Consider the following 19,006-nt stretch of genomic DNA (forward strand, 5'->3'; position numbering starts at 1 on the left):
CCCAAAATGAAATCTGGTTTAAAGCCACACATAAAAATTAATAAGTGAGAACACCTCTGTATTAACTGTCTTAAGGTTGAAGAATCACAGGCTGCATTTAAACAAACAAAACACCATAATACTTTCATTGTAAAAGGATTATCAACCTTAAATAAAAGCATCTATTTTGCTATGAGATTGAATTTACCTATAGTAAATCAACCTTTCCTATTCCTGAAATGAAATATTGACATCCAGAAAGCTACCTTCTCCATACAAGTGACAACATTAAGGTCAGCCCAGAAAGTTGAGATTAATCTGAGTCAGTGAAAAATTTAGAAGGACCAGGGACAAAATGAGGACAATAAATTTCAAAGTACAGTTTAAAAATGAAATTAATCCAGTTGAGCCAGAACACTGAACCTCCATTTTCAAAAATATTCCAGGACATGCCCATAAATTTTCAAGGCATGTCTCTGGAGGAGAAAAACACTTAGCCAGTGTTGAAAACTGATGTTAGGGGAAAGTAGTAGCTAACAAAAATAAAGAGTAGAAAAGAGAGTCACATCATAGGAAATGACATATATCATTTATTTTTCATTCTTAATGCAATAAACATTTAGAAAATTTCTCCTTTATAGTAGACATTAGAAAAAAAATGATTAAAAAGCAGGATTTCCCAAATACAACTTATATATATTTAAACAAATAGATCTGATATAGCTTCCATTCATTTCCTCCAGAAATTCATAGCCTATTGAATGACATGGACAAATTAATAAGGCATAGTGATAATAATAAAGTGATAGGTGTGCACTAGGTGCATATACATAAGAGTTTGAATAAGGAATTGGCCTGAAGAAGATAAGGTTAGTTAACCCTATCCATTCCAGACTGCTACTTCTCCAATATTTGGAACTTCATCCATTTTGAGGCTCAGAAAAATTATAGCACACTTTTTGACCTTCCCCCCATCTCTGTTGTTTACCATCCTCTCTTCAAGAGTTATCTAGTCTTGTTCTATGGAAGGGTTAAGACTTGGCTCAACATCATGAACTTCAACTCTCCTGGTTGGAGTCTTATCTAGATTTGACACATCTAAATCTAGGAAAGTTCAACATCTAGAATAATTCACTGAAAAATGAAGGTCTTGAATTCTGGATGTGTTCATCGCAATAACGTAGTCTCCCCCTCCACTTCTGCTCATCTCTAGGGCAATACTTGAGATCTTAACCTTATGTAATGTGATTGCATCTCAGAAATCTTGAAGTCCAACATCCTACACTCTAGTTACACATTTCCATCCCTTAACCATTTGTTAAGTGAAGCTGATATAACCAGAGGCAGATTCATGATGATTTTATCCAAAGCTTATACAATTTGAGGAGACTTTTTAAAAAAATACCAAATTCCAAATTGAAAAGGACTTATAAAAATGAACACATTATAAGAAAAAATTTTGGATCATTTTTATTATCATTATTCTAAATTCTTTTTCAGGTAGATTCCCTATCTCCTCCTCTTTTGTTTGGCTTGGTGGGCATTTCTCATGTTCCTTTACCTGTTGGCTATTTCTCTGCCTTTTCATCTTGTTCAGATTGCTGTGTTTGGAGTGGCCTTTCTGTATTCTGGTGGTCTGTGGTTCCTTTTTATTGTGGAGGTTTCTCCCAGTGGGTGGGGTTGGACGATTGGCTTGTCAAGGTAAAACCAAATGGCTAAATTTTAAAAGCAGTCAAGGGCCACAATACAAAATTCACTTAAAAATGTAACTTTTTAATTAATAAATGAATTTTGTGCATCTATAATTGTTCTTTTCATATAGTATGTGCTGTGTATGTTTGGCTGCATTCATATTCATCCAATTGACCTAGCAATATTTATTGATGGGTGTCTCATGTCCCTTTTCAAATATCACCTTTGCCTAACTCAAGTTTGGGGTCTGTTTCTGCATTGTTTATTTCTTTCCACTGGATAGACTTTGCACTAAATCAACACTATCTTAATTGTTTAGCTTTATAATAAATGTTTAAATTTATTAAACATTAATTTATAACATTTATTTGATTTAAGTCTTTCACTTTCGTTTTTATTTTTCAAGATACTCTTTGGGTATCCATGGTCGTTTTCATTTCCATATAAATTTTGAATTGGCTTATCAGATACCAAGAGAACTACTTCTGGGATGTTAATTGAGAGAAGGCTGAAACTATAGATCAAATTTGGGACATCTTAACAATATTAATTATCCTAACAATATTGAGTCTCCCAATCTATGCATGTAGCTTTACTTCCATCTCCTTAGATAATCTTTAATTTCTCTCCTTATAATCATGTAGTGTTTGTTGTAGAGAGCTTATACATCATTTGTTAGATTTATTTCTAGATATTTGCTATCATAAAGGGAATCTTTTTAATTTCAGTTTTTAAAATTCTTTCTAGTACTTAGAAACAAAAATTGATTTTTGTAAGTCAAAGCGCTGCCTGCATGTTTAGTCATGTCTGACTCCCACCGGGCTCCTCTGTCCCTGGGATTCCCCAAGCAAGGGTACTGGAGTGGGTTGTCATGCCCTCCTCCAGGGGATCTTTTTCACCAGGGATTGAACCTGCATCTCCTTCAGCTCCTGCATTGGCAGGCAGATTCTTACCATTGCACCACCTGGGAAGACCCTTGTTAAGCTATCTTTAAAAAAACAATACAAATAGCTTATCTGTAGATTCTTTTGAATTTTCTGGGTATGTTACAAGATTAGGAAATAATCACCATCTTATTTCTCCATTTCCAAGTATTGTGATTCTTATCTCTTATTCTGGCATTTTTGCTCTGGCTAGAACGTCTTCTATAATGTTAACTGGACTTGATGATGAGGGTTATACTTATCTCATTTCCATTATCAGGAGAGCTGTGTTCAATATTTCATTACCAAGTATGATTTTTAAATAAGTTTTAATTGATGCTATTCCTTTTCATATTAAATGTTCCCCTTGATTTTCAGTTTGCTAAGATTTTTTTTAAAAAACATAAATGGCTGTGTGTTTGACTATTTTATTCAGAATTTCATAAGTTCTAACTGGAGGTTTTTATTTTTGAAATGAAAAATAAGTGTCCCATTTCCTGGGCCACTCATCTCTGGCAGACTTTGAACACCAATTAAGTCTGAGCAACTTTCTGCTCAAGTCTCTTAGTCCTTTAATGCTGCCTCACATGTGAATCTGTAAATGAGGAAAAATGGATCAGGATGTAGAGCCTACCTTAGTGTGGTCCCCTTCTTCTCCAGATCACAGCCCCTAAAGTCTATTCAATTTGGTTGCTCTCTCATGTCTTCAAATATGTTTGTTTGTTTGTTTTTGACTCAACTAGTCATTCTTAGCAGAAGGATTCATGCAGGTGAATCTCTCATAGACTGTAGCAGAAATCTGAATTTTATCTTTGTTATAAATCATGTTAAGTGATTTTTCTCACCTTCACAACTTGTTATTGATGGTGTATGTAAATTAAGAATATTGTCAAACTTGAAAATACCTCTGTAAAGTCTTGTTCACATATGAGCTGTTAGATTTGAAATTTTTTTCCACCAATGAACTCTGCCTGGTACATTTCATACCCTGTTTCTTTTGCACAACCTACACATTTCTTGGGCTGGATGCCCTGGACATATTCCTATGATGATCTGACCCTTGCCCCTCCACTGTTCCATCATGACTTTGGATACATCTGCACAGTAGGTGGTAGAAGTATTCCTGGAAGCTATTCCAACATCAGAATTGTTAGCAGGAACTTAACTGTACGTGGAAGTGACTACAAACTATTGAGATATATTCCATTAAGTCCAAATGAAATATTTCCCCTATTCAAGTTCTTTTTAACTAGCTCCCAAAATACTTGTATCCACTCCAAAAACTGATACAAGGAGAAATATGATGGAGGAGAGTTGGATCAGAAGACAGGACTCTTTTTTTTTTTTTTTTAATGCTGTTATTGTCTTTATTTTGTCCATGAGGGAACTGAAGCACAGATAGATTAAGAAATGTCCACAAGGTCAAATATATACAAGAAAGACCCTGAGTGGATTGAAACCCAATCATTCTGATTTCAAACCTCAAGAGCTTAAATACTCTGCTGAATGACAGACCAAATAATCCATGGTAGAAGATGTTCATACTTTAATGGATGATCAAGCTTAGGCTGGGAGCACAAAAGAAAGGAGGGGTTCAGGAAAAGCTTTATCAAGTTTATTTTTCCATGGTTTCAAAGAATGAGTGGTATTTTGACTGACAAAGAGGTGTCTGGGGTAGAAAACTGTCTGAGTAAAGGCAGGGGGCAGGAGAAGACACCTTGACACGTTTGGGAAACAGCAAAAGGAGACAGTCCTCTTAATCCATGCATTCCAGTGGGGACAGTATCACCTCACAGATCAAAAGTCAGTGCAGCAGGGGTGAAAAAATCTTACTCTTTTAAAATATATAAAGGAGAAATATACACAAACTACATAACATGTGGTCCATCGGTGGGAAGTTTTTGGAGACTTGCAACAATTTGAAAAAACTCACAAATAAACTGCATAGACTAGAAATACCAAAACAAATTAAGAAAAACGTATGTCATGAACACATTAAATATATGTGTTAAATAGTAGTCTATTTTATCATTTATACCATAAAATATATACAAATTAATTATAGAAAGTTAATGTTTATCAAAACTTCCATACACAATCACAGGCCATACATGGTGCCATTCCCAGTTGTGAGAAATGTAAACAAACATAATGATGCAGTATTAAGTCCTAACTGCATAAATTTAACTGGAGTAAATACTGTACTAAGGTATAGTTTCGTAGCCACCTCCCACTACTCAAGTGTTGCAAGTATCTGCTTAAAATACTCCTCTGATGCAATTCATCTCCACTGGAGCAGTTGGTAGGTTCAAGCAAATTGTGTATCCAAGTAAAAAGTGATCACTCTGCATCTTCAAACCAATAGTACAATGTCTGTATGAATTGCTAAATATCAGAAGCAGTAAGAACTGGCTACCATTGTGGGGTTTTAGGAAAAGAGGATAAAGAGTGCTGAGATAATAAAGAGAAGGCCACCTCCATAGTGAAGCAGGAATGTGCAGGATCAAAATATGAGTGAAAACAAAAGGATGTAGACATATACACTTCAGATTCCTACTCTGTTAACATATCTCAGACATAGAATTATTATTATTCCACTCCAATTAAAATACAGTATTATACTGTTCTTGGCCACCTTGATTTTTATGAATAATTGTTTTCTACAACCGAGTGTGCTTCATGATCATAAAATGGGGTTTGATGACATCATTTTAATCGTATAAAGGATTATAACCAGTAGGTCCCAGGAGACAGTTCTATGTAGAGTTTAACTGAACTTTATGTTTGACTCTGTCCTTGAATTTCAATTGAATTTTGCTCAAGGCCTTTTTGTAAAAACACATTGCTTACATATGGAAGAAACAGCCAAGCTAGGAAGAGAGAACTCGTATTTTAAAAGAAAGAAAAAGGGTCATTTTTGTGATACAGAACATTTCAAAATAGATCAAGGGTAGGTTCCCTCTGCTTTAAATTGCTACTGGAAAATGGTAAAATACAGCTTACCCTTCTTGCCAATGGGCCCAGTCTTGCCAATATTGCCTTGATCTCCTATATCACCCAGTTCTCCCTTAACTCCTGAAAAGAAAAATGTGTCATCTTTATATCTTAAGGTTTTATCTTCCTTTTAATGATATGCCTAATATATGATATTCACTTGAAGGAAATACTTAAAAGTGCATTCTTCTATCTGTGATATATAATATATATTCTTTGCTATATCACCTCTTTTAATAGCATTATAATGCATGCAGTAAAATTAAAGTGTGGGTGAGTATGACAGTCCGGGGTTTGATGATATTAAAATGCTTACAGATGCAATATTTCTAAAGAACTTGAGCAGAGGATGTTTAATCTAAAGGTCAGATAAGGGGCTGAGTGAAAGAATTCTTGTATTTTATTCTGATTCTATTCCTCCTGAGATCCATTTTAGCTTCACTTTGGGATTCTATTTCCTCACTGCCTTAAAACAAGATTTGACTTTCTTACCATTTTTTAGAAAGGGAGCGAATGTACAATCATAAAACCTAGTAATCAAAGGGACATCAAAGATTGTTCCACCATATTTTTATTTAAAATATATATATATATAAAATCAGGAATTCCTGAGATCCTACAAAATTGTTATTAATTTGGGTTTTTAATCTGGGATTATCTAAAAGATATTTACCAGCTGTAAAGCTGTCTATATGTGAGAATAATTCTGCAGTTGATTGTACATATTTCTTCCCAGTCCAGGGATCCAACTCATGTCTCTTACATTTTCCACATTGGCAGGTGTGTTCTTTACCACCAGCAGCACCAGGGAAGCCTATTTTCAGACTAAGAAGAGTTTAAGTCAGCATTTCTCAAATTGAAGCCTCAAAAGCCTGAGTCTGCTTCTCTTTAAATTACTGAAGATACAAAAATCAGTGGTCCAGGGCCACCACCTTGCAGCAATTGGCGAGGAATGGTTCTAGCACTCAGGACACACACTTACCCATCACAATGCAGAAGCTGTATTTTGTCAAGGTTAAGTCTTGTCTTGTGATTAAAACATTCACAAAAATCCTTTGTGTTATTCTCATTTTCTTTGCTTGTACCTCTCCCATAAATACCCCACCATTTGCTGGGAGATCTTGGAGAAAAGTGAGTAAATGAATGGGTCAGACAGTTCTTTCTGTTCTTTCTTATCTTCCTCCTCACACTCTAAACCAGAGTTGCTTAATGTGGCTTCTGAGAAGAGACACAGCAATGAACAAAGCTGTGTTTCTAAAACTAATGGTTTCTCAGATATTCCCAGAGACTGCTATGCTCCAGAATTCCCAGGGTGTTCCTCTTTCATTGGCCCTAATGATGCAGCCTGAGAGCTGTGTCCGAGTCTTGCTGACAACCAATCTCATGGGGACTCTCTGGGGGTGGCTAAATTCACATGTGAAATACATTTCGTGACTCTTTGGAGCAGAGGGTGTTATGAAAGCTGCTAAACTTCCAGGCCAACTCCCGTATAGAGAAAAGTGTCAAAGTGATGTCCTGTCACCTACCTTTCGGCCCCATGCGTCCCACTTTGCCAAGCTTTCCCTCCTCTCCTGGATCTCCTTTTTCACCATCATTTCCTTTTGAAATGAAAAATGAATGAGTGAAGCAGCTCAAATAGTAATATAAGCACAGACTCCCCAGGAGAAACTGAACGTGGTTAGAATTCATCTCTCAGCTCAGTGCTTGCCTTACAGTTTCAAGGTGATTATGCCTAATAGGAACACATGAACTAAACACTCAGAGAAAGAGAAGAGACTCCCATTAACTTTTTTCTTTCACTTTTTCCCCTTGTTGTTGGAGGAGGTAATCAAGAGGATGTGACTGTTGGTTGACCAGCAAGCTAGACCCTAGATCCTCACCCTCTCCCTTGTCCATGGAATGTACATTCCAGCCTGTTTGCATAGCTCAAGCCATGTCAAGGATGCAGCCTTGAGACAATAATGTGTTGAAACCACCTAGGCTGAAAATATGACTGAGCCCAGTTAAGGCATCTATGTAAATAAACCTTTAAGATTCTGGTGGGTGAATGCAGAGATCTACTTGTCTTAAGCTGCTCAATACGAATCTTGAAACTTCCATTGTTTATGAAACATTCCACCTACCAATTTGGAGTGGCCTGCCTTTCTTTTTCACCCCTTGCCCTCTGTGTAGGGGGACAGGTTCAGATTTCACTGAGGAAATTCCTAAAATTGCAAACCAACACACACCCAACTTGGTATTTAAAGAAATATCCTTTTTGGTAAAACCCTGAGAAGTTTGCTTGGCCTGACAAATCTTTATTCTTGCTGGAGAATCTGGCAAATTCTGGAAGCATGTGCATGTATATACATCCACACATGCATATCAATGTATTATATGTATATATATATATATATATATATATATATATATATATAAAGTATACATAAAGTTTATAATATGTGTGTATGTGTCCATGCTCAGCTGTGTCCATCTGGAAAGCCCATATATATTTATTGCTCTCTGACTTGAGAATCAAAGATGCTTGAAAATCCCAAAATCATAAGCATGGACCTAGAAGGTAAGAACAGAAAACTCGCTAGGAGTGGGGAACAGCTGCAAGGCGGGTCAGTGTGAGCAGTGACTATTCTAGTCATAGGTGGGTCGAGCTCTAGCAGTTCCCCAGTCAACAAGGACTGAATGAGTGGTTTGGTGGAAGGTGCCCTAAACTGTGACCCAGGAATCCTGACTTTACGTTGAGTTAGTTGCTTGATGGATTAAGCAAATTTGCAAAAGTCAGTGATTGAGCTTATTGGCTTTGGTGTGAGATCAATCTGGAGTTTCTCAGCTCTAGTATTCAGTATCTGGAGAAAGTTGAATATGTGACTTCATTTTATGAGCCTCATTTTTGTCTTCTATAAATGGAACTAATAACATCTAGCAAAGAAGGCTCCTGAGAAATTTAAGTAAGATACTATGTGTAAAAGAAGGGCTTCCCTGGTAGTCAACAGTAAAGAATCTGTCTGCCAATTCAGGAAATGCAGGTTAGATCCCTGGGTTGGGAAGATCCCCCGGAGGAGGGAATGGCCACCCACTCCAGTACTCTTGCCTGGAAAATCCCATGGACAGAGGAACCTGGTGGGCTATCGCCCATGGGGCCGAAAGAGAGTCAGACACAGCTTAGCAACTAAACAACAAAAATGCATAAAAGACTGAAACATTGCACAGAGCTGAAACTAACACAACATTGTTAATCAACTATACTCCAGCATATAATAAAAAAAATTTTAAAAGACCCAGAATGTAATTGATGCTTAGCAGTGGTGGTGGCTTTTGTTCTTCCCTTTATACTTCAGTTTCCCCACCCTTCAAGTGGAGATAATCACCGTCCTCCCCAACTCTCCCAGTGTATTAGGATCAACAAGGAAGGCATGTGAATGTGCTTTGAAAATAAGAAGCACAACCCACAATATTATTAAAATCAGCTACCTGCCTTATCACCACAGCAATCTCAGGACAGGAAGGAGAAGGAGTCCTGGACATCTCCAGTGGAAAGTGGTAGATAACAGACTTCAAAAAACGAAAATAAAATTCCTGGAATTAGATTAGATTAGTATGGGAGAGAGACTGTTGAGACATTCATTTATCCAGAAAAAGCACAATCAGCCATTCTCTAATTTTTTTCTGAGAACAGAATGTTTAAATGAAAGCATAGCAAAGTATGGAAGAGGTTAGATTTCCAGATCGTGGGACTGGTCAGGCACTGGAACTGAAACTCTAGTATCTCCTTTAGGGGAAGGCTTTCAGAAAAAATTTCACAGGGGATTAGTGTGATCAGGCCAGTGACGTGACGTGGATGAATGAGATGGCATTTCTCTAGCTAAAGTTATTAGTGAATGTTTATTGAGCAATTATAATGTGTGCCAACACTGTGCTAATGTGCTCATCACAGCAATTCTAGGAGATAGAAAGGATTACTGCTCCATTTTATGGATGGAAAAACTGAGACTCACTGAGATTAAGTTTTTACCCTACTGTCATAGAACTTGTGAGTGGCAGAACTAGGATTCAACAATACAATTCTCTGCCCCTCTGGATCCATACTAAAAAACAATTGTTTCTTCCACTCTAGGATTGTGTGATTTTTAGTACATTGTGGATTTTATAGAACTTCACGCTGCACCAAATTTTTCAAGGAGAAAAGGGGAGATGGAGAAAGTGAGTTTTTATTCCTCTTAAAGTAAGAAAGAGAGTGGGGAAGACAAAACCAGCTCAATGTCTCAGTGACTTAGTTCATAGGGAATGTATCCTTGAGGTAATTTACTATAAGTGTGATCTGGCTCTGCCACTCATGAGCTGAGGGACCTCTGGAAGCCCTTGACCTTGGACCTTGTTTCACTCATTTGTAGAATGTCAGAATAATACCCTTTTCAGAGAGTTTTAGTATAAATAAAATTAGAAAAATATTTCCTTCAGGAAGCTCTCTCTGACTCTCTCAGGCTGCACTAAATTCTCCTTCTAATTATCTTCATTGTTTAAAATGCCATTTAAATGAAGTTTAAAATAAACTTCATTGTTTATCCGTGCTGTGTGTTTATCTGTTTATCCTTTCTACTCATCTGTGACCTGTGGGATTCCTGGGTCTTGAGTGATTTTTCTACCACCCCCAAAACTTAGCAAAGTGCTTGACTCTGGAGCTTAACAAATATAGTTGAACCGGGTATATTCTATGAGCCATAAAACATTTTACAAATACAATGATAATGTTTACTGAATATTAAGCACCAAAGAGTTCCTAGTCCTGGACCTGCATCCTGTCCTTTGAGCTTCACAACAACCTCTGAGATGGATATCTCCCTTTTACAGAAGAGAGAATGAGGTCAAAAAGAGGTTAAATAACTTCCCAAGGTCACATCGATCATAAGTAATAAAGCCAGAATTCAAACCAGGGAAAATGCCTTCAAAACCAATGTCCTGAACAATGTGTAGGATTGGGAACAAATTTCTGTTTTAACATTTCTGGGTCTGGGGATTGTTATTCCGAAACAATGAGGCTTCCTTGATGGCTCAGTGGTGAATAATCCATCTGTCAATGTAGGAGGGAGAAGGAAATGGCAATCCACTCCAGTGTTCTTGCCTGGAGAATCCCAGGGACGGCCGAGCCTGGTGGGCTGCGGTCTACGAGGTCGCACAGTCAGACACGACTGAAGCGACTTAGCAGCAGCAGCAATGCAGGAGATGCAGGAGATGCTGGTTCAATTCCTGGGTTGGGAAAATCCTCTGGAGAAGGAAATGGCAACCCACTCCAGTATTCTTGCCTGGAAAATCTCATGGACAGAGGAGCCTGGCAGGCTATAGTCCCTGCAGTTGCAAAAAAAGTTGCGCATGACTTGGTGACTAAACAACAGTTCCACACAATGGTACCAAAGATGCATGTCTGGCTCACCAAAAGGCAAGATCAAACGCGGGCGTGTGTGTGCTTTGGTGAGTCATAAAACCACACTAATTATTATTCGTGCCATGATTATTTCTCCTCTCTCCCTTCTTGTAAGCTTTCCCATTCATTTTCAAGCAAGTACTTAAGTGGAGGCAGCCAGATGAGTGACTTAGTCATCTGCTGCTCCCTGGTGGTTGCTGATAGAGACCTGGGAGGGTGAAAATAGGATTATTATCCTTTTGACCTGTATGCCTGAATCCCAGCCTGGTGGTGAGAGGGCTGCTGGCTGCAATGAAGTAAACAACTTGTCCCCTTGCCTTGAGCCTGGGCCCCAGCTTCATTTGATCTTTGGGACTTGTTTTAATGAGAACAGAAGAGAAGCATAAAAGCAAGCTTTGGAAAGGATCCCCACATGGCTCACAGTTGTCTGCTTTTATCCTCTTGGCAATATTTCATTGGATTAGTAGGGCAATTTAGACTTACTTTCCTTCTTTTAAAAATAGCCACTTTGCATTTAAAAATTAAATGAAAAGCTATCAACTGTAATGAACTCATTTCAATTTTACAAAAATGATTTGTTTCAGCCCCCCGCCCCAGGCCACCAGCTTGCTTCGGTAATCTCTCCAGCAGAATTCCAGCAGAGCACACAGTTGAGCAATCTTTCTTAGGTACAATTTTTTTCTCCAACAAGCAAAACGTCTTTTAAAATTAAATTCTAGTTTGAAATGAAATAGCTGAGCCTAGGTCATTACCCCCTGCTCAAAGGAAGTAATTATTAAAAATTAGAGAATTGGTTTTGGAAATACTAAAGAAAATTCACAGGAAGTTTTGTACTTTTTCCACTGCCAGAATAATGTTATGTACGATGGGGGTGGGGATGGGGGACATTAACAGTCCTTCTCCTGGTTTCAGGATGATTCAAGGGCATTAGATCTATTCCTAATATTATTACATCAACTCCACCTCAGATCATCAGGCATTAGATCTCAGAGGTTAGGGACCCCTGGTCTAAATGGTTTTATACTTAAACTGGTACCGAATGGTTAATGGGAGCCAATAAGAGAAGATTATCTTTAGATATATATATTTTTTGAAGGAGAAGATTAAAGATAATATCAAAGATTATTAGTAAAGAAAATTAAAGATTATCTTTAATTTAAAACCAGGTATGACTTGCTGATTGCCCCAAATATAGCACTCGGGGATAGTGTAGTGAGATTACAGATCTATGGTGACGTTTTTTATAACAGCACTCTTTCTTCATTTGAGATTCTAAGGGGCAATTCTCTTCATTTTTTTTTTTTTTTTTTTAATGAAAGCAGAAAAAAATGAGCAGGTATGATTTCTAAGAAACATTATTTTTACCATCTTCATGGCCGGGAGGCTTGCTATCTGTGGATAAGGGAGATCCTGACCTTGGTCAACCTTGCTTGAGAACAATAAACAATATGTTTCGCCATGATTAGTAAAGAGATGGTGGTAGCACACAGGTTCTCTAAGAGATTTTTCTGAGATGCTTCCCTAACATTACGTCACCTCCTTATGATGAACGCGCATGAAATAAGATCATTCTTGTAAACAGCCAACACTTTTCCTAACACATTTAAAATGTTCACAGGGACCTCCCTGCTGGTCCAGTGGTTAAGAATCTGCCCTGCAATGCAGGGGACATGGGTTTGATACTTGGTGGGCAACTAAGATCCTACATGCCGCAGAGAAATTAAGCCTGCTCACCACAACTAGAAAATTCATGTGCCACATCGAATATCCTGCTTGCCGCATCAAAGACCTGAATACAGTAAAATAAATAAATAAATACTAAAACATTCACAAAAAATTGCTTGTACCTGTCCAGAGGAGGGATATGGTTACAAAAGAACCATGATCAGGAAACTGCATGCCTTCAAAGAGAAAAGCTGTCCCAGGGAGAATCTTACATGAAAGGTAACAGCTTTTGATCAAGGTGAAATTTTCAAGGGGCTCAGTCTTAAGAACCATAAGTCTATTCAAGTTGAATGTAGCAATGGGACCATCATTCAGGTTTCCTCTAGAAGCCTGATGCAATGGATAGAACAGGAGTTTCATAGTCTGTTATGGGCTGAATTGTGTCCTCTCTCCAAAATTAAGTCTGAGCACTGAAGAAATGATGCTTTCAAATTGTGGTCTTGGAGAAGACTCTTGAGTCCCTTGGACTACAAGGAGATCAAACCAGTCAGTCCTAAAGAGAATCAACCCTGAATATTCATTGGAAGGACTGATGCTGAAGCTGAAGCTCTAATATTTTGGCTACCTGATGCAAAGAGCCAACTCATTGGAAAAGACCCTTATGGTGGGAAAAACTGAAGCCAAAAGAAGGGGGCAGCAGAAGATGAGACAGATAGCGTCAGCAGCTCAATGCACATGAATGGAGCAAACTCTGGGAGATAGCAGAGGACAGAAGAGCCTGGCATGCTGCAGTCCATGGAATCACAAAGAGCTGGACATGACTTAGAGACTGGACAACCATAACCCCAGAATCCATATGTCCAAGCCCTACACTAGCACTTTAGAATGGGACGATATTTGGAGATAAGGCTTTTAAAAAGGTGGTTCACTTAAATCATGGCTTTTAGGGCAGTCAATCCAATCTGACTGGTATCCTTATGAGAAGAGAAACTTAAACACACAAAGGAATATGAGGGATACTTATGCTTACCCTGACAAGGCCATGTAAGGACACAGTGAGGAGACAACCATCTGTAAGTCGATGAAAGGGGTCTTGGCTAAGAGAGACTAAATCTGCCAACTCTTTGTCCTTGGACTTCCAGTCTCCAGAATGGCAAGACAATAAATTTCTGTTGTTCAAGCCACCCAGTTTGTGGCATTTTGTTATTGCAGCCCTAGAAAACTATTAATAAATTACAGTCATGCGGAATCCAGTTTCCTGACCAGGGATGGAAACCTGGTCCCCTGCATTGGAAGCACAGAGTCTTTGCCACTGGACCACCAGGGAAGTCCTCATTCCTCCTTTCTATCTCCCATCTTGATGCTTATTTTTTCTCATATCCATCCTTTCTTTTTCTTCCATTTCTATTGCCATTACTTAACCTCTTCCTGTCCTCATACACTAACCCTTGCAAGTAAGCCCTAAATGGTCTCCACAGTCTTTTATTCACTGGTGATTCCAAGTGCCTAGAACTGTGTCTGTTCAATACATAGTTGTTGAAATACTGGTTTCTTTGACACTGAACTTCAGTTTTTCAAACCACCATGCAAACTTAATCTTTAAAAAATCACATTTTCAATATAAAACTGCCCTATTCAAAACATTTCAGCAGTTCCTCTGTGTTTCTAGGTCAAGTCCAAACTAATTAGTCTAGTGTTTGGACTTTCACAGACTGGCATCAGTGGAACTTTCTGGCATTATTTTTTGACACTGACCTGTATAACCTTCTATTCCTGCCCAATGTGTCTGTTCATTGTTCATTAAAATGTCTTTCAATGTGTGTCTCCATTGAAAGGCACATGGCTTTCTCTCTGTTTGAAATTCATCTCCTAGGGAACAGTTATAAAATAAAAGACTTATATGACCATATGAGAAATTTAAAGTTTTTATATGATAAAAGATGCCACATAAATATATAAAGTTTTTCAACAAAAATATGATAGATAAGAAAAAAATCAAACACTAAGACATAAAACATGATTAATACTTTTATCATACAAAAAGTTTTTGCAAATCACTTCCCAAAAAAAGACAATAAATTAAATTAAAAGGTTAAAAGCTAATCTAAGAATATTAACAGCAAATGATGGATGAAAATGTCCAGATTCACTATTAGTCAGAAAAACATATGTCTGTGTAAATATCTGTATCATATTTTGCCATCAGATTTAGTAATAATTTCAAAAGATTAATGTATCGGAAGGTGCCAGATATAGAGAAAACACTGTCATTGTTTTTGGCAACATAAATTGTTACAACACTTTTGGAAAATAATCTATCAATGATGATTAAAATAAAAAATCCACACACTCTACCTTGAAAGAAAAATGAAAGTGTTAGTTGCTCAGTCATGTCTGACTCTTTGCGATCCCATGGACTCTAGCCCACCAGGCTCCTCTGTCCATGGAATTCTCCAGGCAAGAATACTGGAGTGGGTTGCCATTTCCTTGTCAGGGGGATCTTCCTGACCCAGGGATCAAACCCAAGTCTCCTGCAGTGTAGGCAGATTCTTCACCATCTGAGCCACCAGGGATAGGAAACCTATTTTATGGGAATAACTATAAGAACAAATGTATATATGTATATATGCCTGTAGTGGTAAAAGCAAAAAGCCATTAACAATCTGAAGTTTATCATCATGAGACTAATGAAAATATGAGGAATGTTACGCAACTACTAAAAATAATGAAAGATCCCTGAATTAAGGAGTGTCTATGTTCTATTATGTAAAGAATTCCTCTTGTAAAGTCATATCCATATGATCTGATTTAGAAGAAAGAACAAATAAACTGAACAAATACAGAGAAAAGTGTTAATATCAAGCTATTAATGATGGTTACATGAGAGAATTGGATCTGAAACAGAAGCCATAGTGAAAAGAGAGATCATTAGCTTTTTCTTTATACATCTTTATTTTATACACATTTATACATGTTATATGTTACAACAAGCTTGAATTACTCTTGCAATTAAAAAAATAAATCGCAAATAATATAGAGGAATCACAGCCCTTTTCTCCCTTTATAAATCCTACCCATGAGTCTTGTCTCAAATTAAATTCTAAATTCTCTGAATTTATTGATGGAATTATTTCCTTGGAAACTCACCATCTGGTTCCTTGTTAATACTTTCTAACTGCTGTCTTGAAGCATTATTTTTAAATGCATTGTTATTTAAATTAAGAGTGTAAGTTCTTTGTGATAAGGGTGACATTCTACACTTTGTTCTCAAGAGCTATTCAGAACTGCACAATGTGCTCACTCATTCATTGCTTGAACACATATTTATTGAGTTTCTACCAGTTCCCAAGTTCTGGGCTGGATCCTAAGGATACAACACTGCCTCAGACAAAACATGATCTAAGACTAAAAGTTTAGCAGGAAGAAGGCACCCAGCAAGATCCTGTAAGTGTCATGAGAGTTACAAAAGGGAAATTACTGTGTATTTTGTTGGCAATTAACAATAATGTAGGGGTAAGAAGACTAGGGCGTTCCCTGATGGCTTAGCAGTAAACAATCTGTCTGAAATGCAGGAGACATAGGAGATGTACAAGACATGGGTTCTATCTCTGGGTTGGGAAGATCCCCTGGAGAAGGAAATCGCAAACGACTTCACTATTCTTGCCTGGGAAATCCTACGGACAGAGGAGCCTGGTGGGCTATAGTCCATGGGGTCGATAAAGGATTGGACGAGACCCGGTGACTAAACAACAACAACAAAAGAGACTTGGCTTTTATTCATCTATACTGCTTTTTCCTCTGATGACAAGATAACCTATCAAATAAGCAAATAAAATGGAAGTGCTTTTTCTCTATTAACACACTAAACAATTGCAAGGTAATACTGGAATAGGTAGCCATTCCCTTCGTCAGGGGATCATCCCAACCCAGGGATCGAACCCAGATCTCCTGCATTGCAGGTAGATTCTTTATCATCTGAGCCACCTGGGAAGCCCTTAAGGAGATACCAGTAATGTACTTGGGTCTTCCCTGATGGCTCAGTGGTAAAGAATCCACCTGCAGAGCAGGAAATGCCAGTTCGATCCCTCCATCAGGAAGATCCCCTGGAGGAGAGCACGGTAACCCATTCCAGTATCCTTGCCTGGAGAGTCTCACGGACAGAATGGCCTGGTGGGCTACAGTCCATAGGATGGCAAAGAGTCAGCCGTGACTGAAGCAACTGAGCACGCATGCATATTGTATGAACTTATTGACTAATGATATCAGCATTAATAATGATAACAGCTATGTTTATTGGGTGCTTACTATGGGCCAAGCTGGAATGTTAATATGCATGGCCATGACGTCAACCAGTCTCTTTACTGTGTTTCATCAACTCCAGGGGCCCATAAACTTCATTTCTCCTTCACCTCACCCTTGTATAACCTAGCAAAGTAAAAGGAGAATCTCAGGAATCCTACAATCTTTCTTACTTGAATTACAAAGCACCTACTCTGTTTTCAGACTTATCTACCTGAAAAAATTTCCTCCTTGGAACCTGCAAGTCTTTTGCAGTCACTGCATGTCTGAGTAACAAGGAGGAAAACAACAGCAACTAATATTATCCTTAATGTCAAATACAACATTAAGCTTTGTGGGGCAGGTTTTCTTCTGCCTGAACATATATTCACTATTTAAATGCACTCATAGCCAAGTCGTAGAAACAATTGCAAGGAGGGTATATCCAATCTGTCTAGACTGCGTGGTGACCCACAGTGCAGTGCAGTGGTAAAGAACAGGGTGTGGGGGATCAGCACTCACAGGCTGGGAGAGCTTAGTAACCCGCGTCAAATTTTTCAGCCTCGGTTTCCTCATCAGTAAATCAGAACAGTGAGATATCTTACTCAGAGTGTTGTGGAGATGAGTAAAGTGATGATACTTACAAGGGCCACATGGTACTGGAATGCAGTGAGTACTCGAGAAATATTACTGGGTTGGCAAGAAACGTCATTGGGGTTTTTCATAAGATGTTATACAAAAACTCAAATGAAAGTTTTGGTCAACCCAGTGCATTATGGGCCCCTAGAATTTCTAGCCACTATAAAAATTAGAGGGATGCAAATTTTATAATTACCTATAAGGGAAAAGTATTTGAAGAAAATGCATATATTTATATATCATTTATATATATATATGTATATATATATATATATACATTATAAATCAACTACATTTCAAATTTAAAAAATAAAATAGAATGAGAATCCCCCTTAAAAAAAAAAAAATGTGAAAAAAAGAAAGTAGAGTGATATGAAGAGAAGCCAAAGGGAAGCAATGTCCCTCTCAGCCCATACCTTGGTTGTGCAGGTTTCCCATGCCCTGGATGGTACGTATTTTTGCTTCCAGAGGTCTGTGCTTCCGGCATTGAAATGTTTACAAACCCTATAGATGGAACATACAATATTTTGTCTAAAGTTCCTTCCAGCACATAATGGGGGCGGAAGCAAACTTAAACAAAAAGAGTAGGAGTAGTAGTGTTGTGTAAGTCATAATTCTGCTATTACATAAATGAACAGCCCGATCCACGGATATCCAAACTGTATGGAAAAAGGCAGTCCTCCCTGCTGACTCTCACTGAAAAAGACCAAAAGTTACTGAGCAGGACCCACTGGGCCTTCCTAGGACAGGCCTTCCCCTCCCTATATCCTTGGCTTTAGCTCCTCTCTGAAGTACCTAGATAATGGTCTCTGATGCACATTTCCAGAGTTTTTTTTTTGCAGATGTGAAAACCCCCACAAAATGAAGATGTTCACTACTTGATGACCATGAGCACATAGCTCCCAGGCCTCCTGGAGCCTAAAGACTATAAAATTAACCCTTGTGACACCACCCTGTTACCTCACCATCAGCCAATCAGAGACTTGTACACAAGTAGATCGGGTACCCTGTGGACCCCACCATCAATGCACCTCACCAGCTTTTAAAAGTGCTTTACTGAAACCCTTCTGGGAGCACAAGGATTTTTAGGGCATGAGGCACCTCATCTCCTTGCATGGCCCTGCAGGAAATATTTCTCTGCTTCCAAACTCCGACGTTTCGGTTTGTTTGGCCGCACTGTGTGTTGGGTGCACGAACTTGGTTAACAAAAATATAATAACTAAGAGTAAAGACTGTAGGTCGTGTGATTAGCTTCTATAGAGAGGAAATACCTAAAAATTATTTAGGATCTCTGTTTTCAAATGCCTATTGCACTTAAACATCTGGATGTTCACAGGCAATTCAAAGAGAGTTTGGAATTCAGTACAATCTGCCAATTTTCTTCTGAAATATATACCCCCTTCACCCTCTCCCAACAGCG

General features: G+C 38.2%; 1 protein-coding gene across 2 annotated transcripts in view; it reads right to left on the reverse strand.

Annotated features, from left to right (window-relative positions):
• COLEC10 (collectin subfamily member 10) overlaps positions 1-19,006 on the reverse strand; it is a 76,274-nt gene that overhangs the window by 9,169 nt on the left and 48,099 nt on the right. For both annotated transcript variants that reach the window (XM_061123565.1, XM_061123564.1), the window contains exons 2-3: positions 7,115-7,186; positions 5,598-5,669 (exon numbers count right to left, since the gene is read on the reverse strand). In XM_061123565.1, the coding sequence (XP_060979548.1) occupies positions 5,598-5,669; positions 7,115-7,127 (85 nt within the window). In that variant the 5' untranslated portion in view covers positions 7,128-7,186. The remainder of the gene's footprint in view (positions 1-5,597; positions 5,670-7,114; positions 7,187-19,006) is intronic.

Source organism: Dama dama, chromosome 21 (assembly GCF_033118175.1).
Source record: "Dama dama isolate Ldn47 chromosome 21, ASM3311817v1, whole genome shotgun sequence".
NCBI classification, from domain to species: Eukaryota; Metazoa; Chordata; class Mammalia; order Artiodactyla; family Cervidae; genus Dama; species Dama dama.